Below are 14,581 nucleotides of genomic sequence, written 5' to 3'. Positions count from 1 at the left end.
CCCAAACCTGGGTTTCTTGTTCAGAAAACAGTCAAAAACTATTGTCTTGTAGTCTCGGTTCCTAATCTATAAAATGTGAAAAATTGCATACATCATCTAAAGAACTTTCCACCTCAATCTCTGATCGAGTGATTTTCCCAACAGTGAAAAAGAATAATAATTACCATGGTTACTGGGGTCCACTTTCTTGTGCTTCATTCACGTTACTCCAAAGAAGCTTCTCAATGCTCGTTTCTCCAAATGCAGAATCTTCCTGAAAATTTTTTTTGTATGCTGTTTTGTTTTTATGTGTCAGCGATATGTCTTTGAAAGGAAGAATAACTTTCCATGTTGCATTAATAAAATCCCTTGGAGAGGAATTTTATTTTTAAATTGTGTGTTTTGTGGAGGAATTAAGTAGTTTACCATGCTGAGGAAAGGTAAGCCACGAAAAGAAAAATTAAGTCCTTTTACTACTTTAAAATTACCCAGATGACACTGCATAATTGCTTACTACAGTGTAGCCGTTTCAGCAAACCAGAGGTGCACAAGAGCACGTTTTCTGGTTTGAATGAAGCTGGGAAGTGCCATTAAGAGAGCATCGCCTTCCTGCTTCACCAGCCATGCCCACAGCCTGCCGCTGTCCTGAGCTTCATGCCGGTGCCTTGCTTTTCTTCAGCGTTTACCATGTGTGTTTCCTTAGCAAGTGCGTTTCCTCATGCTTTGTTTTTTAACCGTACGTGAACGGAGTCCTGATACACTGTGTATGAAAATGGTAAGAAATTAGAGCATAGGAGGGTTGTGAGGAAACAAATGAAGTGCCAAAGAAATAGACCGTATTTCTCATCTTTTTTAAGTGTTTTAAAACTGTTAAGATTAAAGAATTATAAGAGTGAGATAGAGGATATAAAGACAGGTCCAAGTTTATATTTAGTTATATATTTTAGGATAAAAGAACAATCTAGGATAAAAGCAATGAAGGAAAAAATATTGTAATTCTTTTCAAACAAAATTGAAATACAAATTGGAAGACAATATTGGTTATATAAACACGACACCACCTATATTGCATTCCTGCCAAAAATTTAACCCAAATCTAATCATGAGGAAACAGTCAAATCCAGATTGTGGGACATTCTGCAAGATAACTGGCTTGGATTCTTAAGAACAGAAATTGACAGAATGGGATAGGGGAGAGGAGGATTGTTTTAGATTAAAAGAGACTAAAGAGTCTTCACAACTGAATGCAATGTGTGTACCTTGGTTGAATCCTGGAAGTAATTAAAATATATATAAAGACCATAATTGGGACTATTAAAGAAATTTTAATATAGACTTTATATGATTGTATTTATTTTCTTAAATATGATACGTTGTGGTTATATGGGAATATATTCTTAGACACATGTTGAAATATTTAGAGATCGATGTTATGTCTACAACTTGCATTTAAATGTTCCAAGAGATCAACCAAATGCCAAATGTAGATATATGGATAATCATCATAGCTTTTTCTTTTTCGACATCTCTGTAGTTTGTCTCTTAAAAATTAAAAACTGTAGGAAAAAATCACTAATGAAAATATACTTGTTTATATATGTATATAAATTTTTTTTACTCTCTAAAATTTACAACTTTTGCCTATGAGGAGCAGAGTAGGCTTGGAAGGTAGAGTAACTGGGGAGAGAAGGGAGACTATAATTTTGTTATGTCTGTATTTTTTAATGTTTTAAAATTAAAACATTCACTCAAATTTTTTTCAATGGAAGTATATTGAGTATTCATTATAAAGAATTTTTTTTGCAGATATGTTTTGAACCTATCCTTACATGGCAATGAATGAATGAATATTGTTTGATTAAATTTTAAAAACCAAGACCACACCTGAAAAACAAATCTAGAACATCTATAGACCTTCCACTACTGAGCAAGAATAAAACAGAACAATAGCAAAATGAGAAAGGGAGATACATAGAAGATGAAATATAAATGTCCAATAAATGTGGGAAGAGGATCAACCTCACTGGTTTTCAAAAATGCAGATAAAAGAAACTACCTTTTTTTGTTTGTTTGTGTTGTTTTGTAATCAGGCAAAAATTTTAAAGATTGATAATACAGTATTGGCCATAGTGCAGGAAGACAGACTTTCATCTATGGTTGGCAGAAACTGAAATTAGTATTGTTTTGTGGTGGCGCTCTTGGCTAGTTCTGGTCCTTCGCTTCTTGTGTATAAATTTTAGAATCTGCTTCTCAAGTTCCACATAAAACCTTAATGGAATTTTTATTGAAATGACAATGAATCTATAGATCAATTTAGAGATAATTGAAATCTTTACAACATTGAATCTTTTCCTTCATCTCATGGTATTTCTCCATTGATTTAGGTCTTCTTGAGTGCCTTTTAACTGTTATACTTTCCATTAATGTATAAAATTACACTTGACTTTATGTTGATTTTTTCCAAACATCCTCGCTGGTATTTCTTATTAGTTTGGTAGATTTAGGTGTATGTTCTGTGTAGCTAATATTACCTGTTTGTAATAATAGTTTTATTTCTTCCTCACCCTTCTTTTTTTTTCTTATCTTACTGATCTGACTAGGTCTTTTAATTCAGTCTTGAATGAAGGTGGCAGTGGTGGACATCCTTATCTGAATGCTGATTTTAAACATTTTACCTTTAAGTGTGTGTGTTGCAGGGTTTTGGGTTTGGCATTTTTTTTTTTTCTTTCCTGCTTTGTTTTGGTTTACATTTTGTGTGAGTCTTTGTTGTTTAGTAGATACTTCTATTAAAATAGGAAGTTCTCCTCTATTTCTAGTCTATCACAAATATGTGTTATATTTTAGCAAATGTTTTTATTTTACATCGACTGAGTTGGTCATATTTCTTTTCTCTCCTAATCTGTTAAAATGGCGATTTACTCTAATGATGTTTTTAAAGTTAAACTAACCATACTTTCTTGAAATAAACCCAGCTTAGCCGCATTAATTGACTTCTAACATTAAATCATCCTCATATTCCTGGGATAAATCCAGTTCGGTCATCATGTATCACTTTTTTTATATTCTGCTAGATTTGGGTTGCCAATATTTAATTTTTTAATTTCATTTGTGAATGAAATTAATCTAATTTGCTTTTTTTTTAATAACAACCCTTCTATAACTTAAAAAAATAGAAAAGTTACAAACATGCTAAGAATACTTTTTTTTTTTTAGAAGTACAAGAAAGACTATATTTTTATTAAGAATTGTCCGATAGCACTGCTCGTTTATTAAATCATCAGGTTTAAGATAACACCCCTGTTACATCATACACCTTGAGCTTACACAATGCCATATGTCAATTATATCAATAAAACGAGAGGAAAAATGATAACACCTTTATTAAAATGCGAGTGCATTTCTTATAAGACAGGGGAAAGAGGCAGCAAAATAACAGGAAAAGAACAGAGGGGAATTTATCAGTCCACTAACAGATCGTGCTCCTTGGGAACGAACACTAGGACAGGTAGGCGCTGATAAAGAGCTGAGCTGGGAGAGGTCTGGAAAGCAGGAGGAGGCTCCCTAGAGATCGTCTAGATGCCTGGATGGAATCATAGTCTCCGGCCCCAAGTAGACCTGACCAGCACGAAGTCGCAGATCTCATCTCTCCCTAGGAGAAAGAGAAAATACATTCTGTGGCACTTAAATTTTGCTTAAGATGAGCCATGAAGGTAACCGTTAATTATCTTTTTCTCTCTCAGTTCAAGTCAACATCAAATAAGAATGTGTCCGTGGCAGGATGGATGGTGATGATGGCCGATGACCCGGAGCATCCAGATCTCTTCCTGCTGACTGACTCTGAGAAAGGTGAGGCGTTGGCGTAACTAGAGGTCAAGGTGCTGCTGACACGGGACTTGCCATAAGCCAAAACCTAGTTTAACTGAAATACTCAACCTGGGAAGGTTTGTGTAACTTTGTCTCTTGGGAAATGTTTCCTTCACATAAGGTATGGCAACGATATCGGTATTTTAAATATCAATTAATATCTGTGAATTGCTTCTTTAATAAGTTTATTAAACAAGCTATTTTCTTTGCTGCAGGGCGTAAGCTCAAAATTAAAAGCCCAAGTAATCCCTAGAGAGCTAGGAACGAGGCAGGCGGGAGGAAGGGCGGGAATGTGAGAGCCTGTAGGCCACTGTTACCTTAAAATCTCAGCGATTTGCCACACGTGCAGCACCTTCGTTCACACCCTGAAGCAAATTGTTACTCTTAAGTTCTGAATATGGTGGAAGTTTTCCTTTAAATGATTTTTAATTAAATTAATTGCTTTTTTTGACGCAAAGCACTTTGCAAAGACGTATAAATTATAACAGTTCACTTATACTCCATAGAGACATTTATGAATAAAATTAATGGCTGTTGACTGTGGGCGTTTTTAAAGTGGCGGGTGGGCTGCATAGAATCATTTCATACCTCCCGACCCCGCCCGTGCCTGTGGGGAGATCGCAGACGGTCAGTCATCAGAACAGACCCTGATGTGACTGCTGCTCTCCCCTCACGACAGCTGCCCGCTGTCGATAAGCACACAGGGGAGCCGGAAGGGAAATTCCTCCTATCTGCCCAGAATCTTCCAGCGACTCACGACGGAAATATCACGTTACCTTTTATCGACTGTACAGTTACATTTTGACCTCTATTCAGAATGCATTTTATATCAATAAATACTCTGCTTTTAGGTTATTATGGTGTTTTAAGTAAAAACTTAAGTAATATATGTCGGATACAAAAAGTAATAATGGTAGCCAGCTCAGTTGTAGGAATGCCTTCTATTTAGATTGATCTAATATCTACATCTGAGTTCAGCCTGCAAAACAGAATTTTTGAATACTTAACATTTAGAGAAGAAAAAGAATTGCTTCTAAAAGTGAAAAAGTTCTTTGTTAGAATCTCAAAGAAAAGCTGCATTAATGCCTAAATATAGTCCCTGTGCCATTGAATGGAGTTATAAAAGAAAGTAAAAGTCGGTGAAAATTGGGAAACAAAATGAACTTAGATCAATAAAAAAAGGGAATAAAGCTCAATTTAGGGCAGTCTGTAATACATAAATCCTTTTCTCAGTTTGTCTTAATACATATAACCATGTAAAAATCCTTATTATTTTTGTCAGTCTTGAATTAGACTGACATATGGTCTGCTAAGTGCACACAACACAGATGAATTTCTAATTTTCTAAGAGAGAGAAAGGTATCTCCTCAGATTTTTCCCAGAAAGCCCTCAGTAGACCTGTAATAATTTTGACAGATGTAACTAAAAACTAAAGGCATATTTGATATTGAGGTTGGCTGATTAACCTTTAATCACAGTATATAGCTAATGTCTAAATTTTAAACAGATTGTTTTGGCCTGTAAAAATTTTCATATTAATACCTAAGAGATCGTCTAAATAGTATTGAGAACAGATATTCTGTACTCTCATTCCCACACACATCTAGAGAAAGCAATTTTATTTAGATATACTTTCCTCTAAAAGAATGTTTAAGGAGACAAAAGTACTTCTTTTTCAGTTCATAAACAGCAAAACAGTGACTTTCTGCATAAACAATGTCACATGAATATGGCTCAGAGAACTCTTTGTACTGGAAAATCAGGTGTTAGAAGAATAGAATTCTGAAACAGAGCTCTCGTCACGTTTTAGTTTGCGCTTTGGTAGCGGGCAGAATTATTATATGTCAGGGTCCTTAAATTTGACTTATTTTTCCCTTGTTTTGATTTTAGGCAATTCGTACAAGTTTCAAGCTGGCAATAGGATGAATGCAATGCTGTGGTTTAAGCATTTGAGTGCTGCCTGCCAAAGTAACAAACAACAGGTGAGCGTTCCTGTTAAGCCTCAAAGAGTCCACAATGTGGGCGTGAGTTTAAGAGCGTTCCAAAGAGAAGTAAGTAGACTGGCTTCCTGAATGAAGTGGGAAAGTGGTTTTGTTTTTATTCTTATTGACAGCAATCAACAAGACATGAAATCCCCATTCTAGTGAGGAGATGGGCAATAAACAAGTGAACAAATAAAATTTCAAATAGTGAAAGCTTTATAAAGAAAACAGAATTATGTGATGTGAGGTGGTGGTAGTAGAGGCAGCCTTAAGTAGGCGTGAGCAGCAAAGGTCTCCGTAAGGAGAGGACGTGGGCATGAGTGACGAGGAGGAGCAGCCACACGGAGATTAGGGGAGGCAGTTCCAGCAGAGGGGACAAAAAGTGCAAAGACCCTGATGCTGGAACGAGCTTAAGGTGTTCAAACCAGGGAAATGGAGGCCGCGCGGGCAGAGTGCAGTGCGAGGCAAGGGAATGCAGCGCCAGAGAGGGCGAGCGTTCGGGGGCACTCCAAATTCATAAAGTTTATTCTGATTCATCTTTATTTGTTCTGTTGGCAACTTGATGAGGGTTTCTGTGGTTGCAGTGAAACCAAAACCATTTGGATTTTTTTTGCTTTTATTTTCCTGAAACAAAGAGGGTCTAATTCAACAGCTTTCAGCTGCCAAGGCGAATTAATCCCTCGCGTTATTTTCCCCAAAAACCTTGTTGCAGCCTCAGCGTTGAACCGCACATCAGTTGGGCAGACGTAAACGTGACCACATTAAGGAACTCTCGATACACTTTTTTATCGCAGTTCTTAGTTGAATATTTTTGAAAATCATTGGCTTAAGGTACTGAAAAATGGAAGTATACAGTGTTATCAGCTAATTTTGAATAACATACTATGTAAGTTTGTAAACCTTGTAGAAGTGTTTTTCACCCTGTGCTGTCAGAACCCATTATTTCCCCCTCTGTGATAAAGGAAGAACCGAAGGCCCAGAGCTGCTAAGCTTCCTGCACAGGGTCCAACAAGGAAAGCGGGTAGAGCTGAGATGCAAGCTCTGCCTTCATCCTTTAGGTCCGTCCCTTTTAAGTATTGTCGGAATGGGCCTTGTTCTTGTGTAATTTTTATTTGACATACACGAGAAAGACTCATAGCAGTATTTGGTACCATTTTTAGCAACCTCCATTACGGGCATGAAATGCTGTTCGGCAAAAAGTGCTCTCTCACCTTTGTCAAGTTAGTGTCTGGGACGGAATGAAAGAAACGGGCCTTTTGCCTAGACTACGCTTTGTAGGACTCCGTTCCATGCTGTGCATTTTCTTTAAATGTAGCTTAAGGAAAGTATTTGGTGTCATTTTTTAAAATCTCAGATTTCGGGGTTAATCTAGGCGGCGTATGCATACCCACGTAGGGGTTCACTTTCTCTTCCTGTGTTAGTGGACCTTCCTGCTGAATGAGTCAGCTAGATGTGTGTAAACAGGTTTTGTTTGCTTCTTTCTATACCCACAAGAATCAGAGTAGTGGCAAATTTATAAATAAAAGCTATACAATCTGAAAATTTTTAGTAGAAGACTAATTGACTCAAATACAATACCTCAAACCTCGTTCAGGCAACTTGGGAGGAAATGAAACTTTTACTTCATTTAAATATAGGTTTCTTAAGGCCAGTCTTGAGAATTTATACTTAAGCACTTGAGCATTTGCATTGTATTTGATTTATAATTCAAGTAAAATAATTTTTCCTTTAGAAGTTGACACGTGTAGGAGATCCATTTTTTGAATATCAAGATTTTTTTTAAAAGATTGGTAAAGAGTGAGCTGTTAAGCTGTTTTTATTTGTTTTTATTAAATGTACTGGGATGGCATTGGTTAATGAAATTTGCATAGGTTCCAGTGTGCAGTTCTGTAACACGTCATCTGTATGTAGCATTGTGTGTTCACCACCCACAGTCGGTTCTCTTCCTGTCGCCGTGTGTTTGATGCCCTTGACCCTTGTCTACCTCCTCACCACCCCCCTCTTCCCTGTGGTAACCACTGACCTGTTGTCTGTGTGTCTGTGAGTTTTCGTTTGTCTTCTTTTGCTGCTTTCAGTTTTATATCCCACATATGACTGAAATCATATGGTTCTCGACTTTTTCTGTCTGACTTATTTCACTTGGCATGATTATCTCAAGATCCGTCCATGTTTATAGAACTTCAGACTTGTAAGGAAATCAAATTAAATTTGATCCAATCTATAAGCAGCAGACTTAAATAACCCATTGATTTTTAAGTCATAAAGTGTCAGAGCAGAATTTATCTAATGATGACTTTTATTCCTTTATATTTATTTTCATGATGATTTCACACATAAATTTTTAGTAATGTTTGTTATAAAATCGTCGGCGCTGGATCTGAAGATTTGCACGTAGGAACGTGTTGTGATACATGTAAAGGAGAAAACAAATGACGACAAGGGTGTCCGGAACCACAGCCTGCTAGAGCCACACTTACTTTCTCATTCATTTCTTCACTTGTGTTAGACAGGAAAGATCCTGTCTCCACCCTTTGTCCTATCCTGACTTCACTTGACTGGAAAGGGAGTGTTAGCTCAGTGATGTTCTCCAAAAATGTCCTAGCATATTTTATTCATTATTCTTGAATGACTACAGTACCTTCTGTCACATTCCTTTTTTAAACAGATATCTTAGGCCAGAAAGACTTTAATACCTGGGCTTACTTAAAATGACGAGGAAAGATAAACAGTATTTTAAAAAAACAACTTTTAAATACCGTCAGTTTGTAATGCTTCTATTTTTTAGGTTCCTACAAACTTGATGACTTTTGAGTAAAAGCCTGAGAAAGAAGAGAAGTGACTTGTTGCTCCCCAGCGAGAGCAAGGCCCTGCTGACAGAGCGCCAGCTAAAAACCAGTCCTGTGCCAGGAGGAGCCCAGAGGTCCGTCTCAGCCTTTGGAGCTCTGAACCCAAAAAAGCACTAATGTCAGGGAATGAAGTGAGACATTCCCAGAGAACAAATCGAGTTGCAAAACAAACTGCCATGGACCTGTTTCTCATCTCTGAACCGACCTGCGGAAACCACTGCCTTAAAAGAATGAAAGGAAAAGCAACCTGAAACACCAAATAGTGTGTGTGAACCTTCGGGCGGTGCTGTGCTTGGAATATATCGTAGCTAATTTGCATTTCTTTTACCTTTGTACTAATTTTGGAGGGGGTTGGGGGGAGGATCGCCTTTTTTAGATACACTTTAAAAAGGAAAAAACGTTTCTAATGCGTTACATCAGGAGCTGGTTTTGCACCAAGGGGTAGAGATAGGCTGGTTAGCAGGATCCTAGCAGCCGGCCACCTGAAGGTGGTTAGGCCCCGGCTGGTATGCCCCCTCACTCTCTCACACGGCCAGAGTGTGGGCCCCAGAAACATTATAATGTGAGTTGTTGGAGTTTGTTTGGGACTTAAGGAAGGGTTTTGTTTGGTTTTGGATGAGGGAAGATATTTTTAAACACTAAACTTCTGAGATTTAGTCCTGTATGGGGAACATTACTTCCTGCAGGAGGTATAAAGGCCGAGTGTTCACGTGCCAGACACTGCTTTCAAGTGGGCTCCAGAAAACATGGTTGTTTTCAACTGGGTTTAAGTTCAGCCTGCTATATGAATGCATTCTTGGACCACAGATCTGCTTAGCAGGGAACTGTAATCCCAAACTAAACTTTTCTGAGATTTTTACAGTAATTACATTTTTCAAGTTAATTGGATTATCCCTCCTGCCGGCCACAGGTGATTTTTATCCTCAAGGTGATATATTAATATTTCATCAGGGTATTTTCTTTTACAGTGTTTAATGTGCACAATGCCAGGTTTTTAAATTCATCTTCATTATTTTTGTTCAATATGTGATTCAAGATCACATTTGTTTAGAAGAGATTCCACATATTACATGTGTGTTTTATTATAATTTTAAAAGGGAAAAAGGGAAAAGATTGAGATTCTGGGAATTTAAAGTCAAAAATTTCCTTCCTAAACAACTTTAAACATTTTTTTGAAAACTTATTATATGTATAGTATATAGTAACTTACCACACACACACACACACACACACACACACACACACACGTCCCTACCACGAAACCATATTTTGTCAGTAGTTGACCAAGCAGTTTTGTGAGAGCTCTTCTATGCAATAATGCATTTCATCTCCAAAATACAAAAAAGAAAAGTTTGAAGGTGAGATGCCTTAGATATTCAACAAAAAGTGGCATTTGAACAAAGACGTTGTGTTGGGTGTTACACACTCATGAGGCATCATTAAGTTTTAGCAGTGGCCCAGAGTAGGAAACGCTTCCTGACTGAGACCTTGTAGGCTCTGTTACTTTGGGCCTCATGTAAAACTTTTCACATTTGTCTTCTTAGAAAACGTTATACTTTTTTTTTTCTCCTAAGTATTTCATTCCATAAAACTTAAATAGAAAATATTGCCCACAGAATAATTAGGTAAATAAAAGACCCTTTTTCTGAGTGCTATGTTTTTAGATTTAGTTTTCTGTTTCAAAAGGATATGAAGAGTTCATATATTTTTCTCACAGATAGCACAGTTAGAAATACCATTATTTCTGGTTTTGTGGAAAATGGCATGGGCTGGAGAGAGCAAAGTGTCACCCGTGCTGAGTGATTTTTCAGTTAGTGACCTCTGGAGCTTAACCCACGTTGGGTGCGCAGACTGACAGACGCCATCGGCATAGCCAGCAGTATTACTGTTAGACCTTGCACGTCTTCCTTTCGTTCTGCTTTTTTTTTTTTTAATTCCTTAATCTGCTTACTTCTCTTCAGAAATAAGTATTTTTAACAGTGTATGTGCTTTTTAAAAATTATTGTGAATGAGACCCTGTGGATTTTTTTATTATTATTTTGTTTGTCGTCAGTAAGCTAAAGTAGATATGTCATAGGTTGACCGTTTCTGAAGAGATAACGCAACTGGAAGTCGGAGCCTGACATCACGCAGTTTTGCCAAAGAGGGAACTAAACTGGAAGATGTGTTTGATATTTTCCTCTCTAAACATTAGTGGATGCTTGCACAGAGTAAGAATAGTATTCAATTTGGTAAATAGTCCGTATATAGATCGTGTTCTCTGACGGAAACTCTTTAACATAACTGCATAGAAGTAACCATTGTTCTTCTATCTCCAAATTTGTCCGTCCAAAAGGTTAATCCTTGCTTTTTAAGATTACTTTAGTATTTGAAGCAAATGGAAACCAGTGAGAGAAGTGAATTAAAATAGTATAGGCGAATTTTTTATTTACCAGATGATACCTAATGATAACTCCAGAAAATTTGTCACCAAAATATATTAAACATTTAGGTAGTTTGTTAGTGAGATGATGAATTTATCTCCCTTTTGCCCTTTATAAATTAGTAAATTGGTGACTCAAAAGCTTGAAATTTCCGTCAGTATTAAGCTCATTCGTTTCCTAGCCAAGAAAAACTCATAGAGTGATAATTTAAATTTAAGCTAGTCTGTGATAAGCATAATGATTGGCATCTTATATGGCGTGGTGTAATAGTATATAATACCAGCCAAAATGCAATTTGAGACATGCCTCATTTAACATTTTATTTGAACATGAAAGCTTATTTTTTGTATGGAAGTAATGTATTAGTTTTTTAAATATAACTATAAAAAATAACTGCATAATGACCTTCCGGAGCACAATTTTGGTTTCATGTCCTCTCTGTGTCTGGGTTCTGCTTATTTTTCACAGTTTTTTGGTTGTTGTTGTTGTTGTTGTTGTTGTTTGTTTTTGTTTTTGTTTTTTTTACTGTAACCTCCAAATTGTAAGCATTGAAAGAGACCTGATCAAACACACCTTCCTATTTTGTTTTCTTCACTATGTAAATATTGTTTGTGTAAACATTACAAAAAGGGATCCAAACAATTTGAGTTGAGTATTTTTTTCTCCTTAGGCATGTGCTTCAATGACATGTTTTTTCTGTGTGGGAAAATGCCATGTGACTATTGCACTACCTTCTGTGTGAACTGTTGGTATTTGGTCTTTCTGTGTGTCAGGAGTTAAGGCGCCTATAGCTGCGACATTTTAATAAGTGGCTTTATTCCTCTTCTAGAAGATTCATAAAGGAGACCAAGGAACACTATTGTAATAGAAGGAGAAAATGTTTACAGTCTGTAGTGTACACTATGCATTAGTTGAAACCGGGGCCCTCCAAGAGCAGCCTAGCCTGTTGATCTCTTGGGATTGCTAGAATTCTAGAATTTACCTGGCCAAATGACTTGAGCAGAAATTTCCTTTTCTTTCTTTCTTTTGTTGTTTTTTTTTTTTTGTAAGTTAAATTGTAAACAAAACTATGGGGCATCACATGAAAGGAAATTGATAATGTATCCACTGTCGACTTTCTTCCTGTTTTTGAGGCACATTCCTTTACAACCAGTTTTTAAACTGCCATATTATCTTCTGCAAACAAGGGGTACCAGCGTTGCTTAACGGAAGGTAATCTTTAAAAAAGAAACCCTCTGCTACAAAGGCTTTTGAAGTAATTGGATCCCTTTTTGGAAATGAAGATGAATTCAACTGTCCCAGTAGAATGCTGATTCTGCTGTTTTACGATTAGGTGAGCTAGAGCAGGTGGTGAGGCGTGTCTGACTTGCTCAGAGATCTTTTGGTGTTTGCTTTTATTTTCTCTCTCCTGTAGTATTTCTTTCAAACCTAGTTAACTTATGATTTTATAGCCAGAGTGGTATTTTGTTTTTTTCAAAGATTTAAAATATAAACACTGTTACTTAATCACACTGATGATGATTATTTTCCATGTAAAGTCAGCCTTTTCAAAACGATTCAAGTACTTTTTGCTTTTGCTCCCCTAAAAATGGCTTGTGTCTAAAGTGACGATTTTTGTTTTGCTTTGAGGATTTTCACGAAAGAGATCTGTGCATACAAACTCTTAAGCTCATCGAAAGCAATTTCATTACACTGGTATCTCAAGCTGGAGCGTGGGGAAACTTTGGTCAGTGCCTTATCAGTTCGAAGACCAAGTTTAGGGCATCGAGTATTGACAAAGATCATTTGCCCTCTTGCTCCTTTATTTCAGGAGTGTGTGCTATCCCTCGCCACACCAGCGTCCTCTTTCTCATAGCAAGTTCAAGAAAGTCTGTGCAGACCCCTCCAGGGATTGCAGCAGTCCTCTTTGGTTTCAGGTCTTTGCAGACAACCAAGCGCCCTCTCTGCTCCTCTCCTTCCAGGGCAGGAGATTAAAAACAAATCCACCCAAATCAGCCTTTGGGTGAACATTCTAAAGAACAACTTTGAAGAGCATCTGTCAGGCTCAGTTAATTTTGTGTTGTTGGTATTGGGTCGTTTTTTGGTTTTTGTTTTTTGGGGTTTTTTTGTGAGCTTAGACTTAAATATAAAGCCTTTCAGAAAATCTTTAAAAGAATATGATACAGTCGGAAGGATTTGTTTGGGTTTTATTAAAGGTACTGGAATTTTGTAATGAGAGTTCCTTTGGCCAGAAATGAGATTTATTTTGATTCATTCTCACATTAAATAAGACTCAGAACAAACAAGCACTCACTTAACTTACCCGTGTTATGGTTGACTTGAAAATATGATGGCAGGAAACCGAAAACAACTCCAATATATAAATTAAAGGGAAGTTTAATTTATAAAGTTGACTAGCTTTCCCAGTGAAAGCGGAGCTGCAAAACATTTTGCTTCTCTGAGATTATTACAAGATCTGGAGCCACTGTTGTTCCACTGAGTCAAGAGGCTATTTCCAGAAATTTTAAAGGACGTGTCTATTCCTGAGTAGGCAGGTGGACATACTCTTTAAAGCCACCTGAGGGGTTAAGCAAGTGGTCCTTGAGGGTTGGTTATTAGCAGAATTTAAATTTTGATTTTAGTCGTTTCGACTGCAAAGTAGTGATGAGGTTAAAGGGTACATAATGAGGCTGCTTTGGAATTGAACTTTTATAGGCAAGCAGACAATTTCATAAGTATTAGCTGTGCTTTAGGTACCAGGTAACAAACATTAAGTTTCCCCCAAAGATATCATTTATTAGAACTATTCACAAATAGAAGCCAATAATTGTTGACTTATTAAGTCTGACGGAGTAGCCAGTAAGTCACCAGACCCTTCAAGAGCTTCTACACCTTGAGCATTGACAGTTTCGTTGTGTTTACAGCCAAAGTGTGTGTGTGTGTGTGTGGAGGGGGTGGGGAACTCGTTCACAGCGTAATCTGAAGGAGATACACATCTGTGGGGATGAAAATCCAGTGCTGATTAATAGAGGAAAACACAAGCCATTTTTATTCTTTATCTCAGTTAACATGCGGTACTTTCTCTAATGATGAAGCACTTGATTGCACTGTGACCTCCTGGAGTGATGTGCAACCTACTTCCTCTTTTTGTTCCTATTTAATAGCAAATGTGAGTGTGAGATCTTCAGTGTGTTTGCATAAGCTAATTTAAAATGAATTTCCAGTTTTCTGAAACATTTCTATTGAAATAAATGACTTAAAATATAGGTTGTATGGGGATACTTTATTACCATATTTTTATTTTTATCATTAACTTTCGAAGTGCATTTTATCAGTGACTTTGAAATAAGTCCTCTAACTTGATTTTCTCCTCTTTCTAAAATAGTCGACGACATTTCTCTTGGTAAGGAGAAGCTTCTGTCTGGATCAACATCAGTTGCTTTGCTCTATCCCAGGACAAGGATGGGCAGTAGAGGTCACGTGTAGATTTCCAGCATGTCCCCGTGTG

General features: G+C 37.0%; 1 protein-coding gene across 5 annotated transcripts in view; it reads left to right on the top strand.

The window, feature by feature from the left end:
- RALGPS2 (Ral GEF with PH domain and SH3 binding motif 2) overlaps positions 1-14,339 on the top strand; it is a 173,022-nt gene extending 158,683 nt beyond the window's left edge. For all 5 annotated transcript variants that reach the window (XM_016141197.2, XM_016141196.2, XM_016141200.2 and 2 more), the window contains 3 exons: positions 3,720-3,825; positions 5,734-5,825; positions 8,611-14,339. In XM_016141197.2, coding sequence (XP_015996683.2) covers positions 3,720-3,825; positions 5,734-5,825; positions 8,611-8,640 — 228 coding nt within the window. In that variant the 3' untranslated portion in view covers positions 8,641-14,339. The remainder of the gene's footprint in view (positions 1-3,719; positions 3,826-5,733; positions 5,826-8,610) is intronic.
- Positions 14,340-14,581: the final 242 nt, after the last annotated feature.

Source organism: Rousettus aegyptiacus, unplaced genomic scaffold (assembly GCF_014176215.1).
Source record: "Rousettus aegyptiacus isolate mRouAeg1 unplaced genomic scaffold, mRouAeg1.p scaffold_m13_p_17, whole genome shotgun sequence".
Lineage (NCBI taxonomy): Eukaryota > Metazoa > Chordata > Mammalia > Chiroptera > Pteropodidae > Rousettus > Rousettus aegyptiacus.
This window is presented reverse-complemented; position numbering and strand designations above follow the sequence as displayed.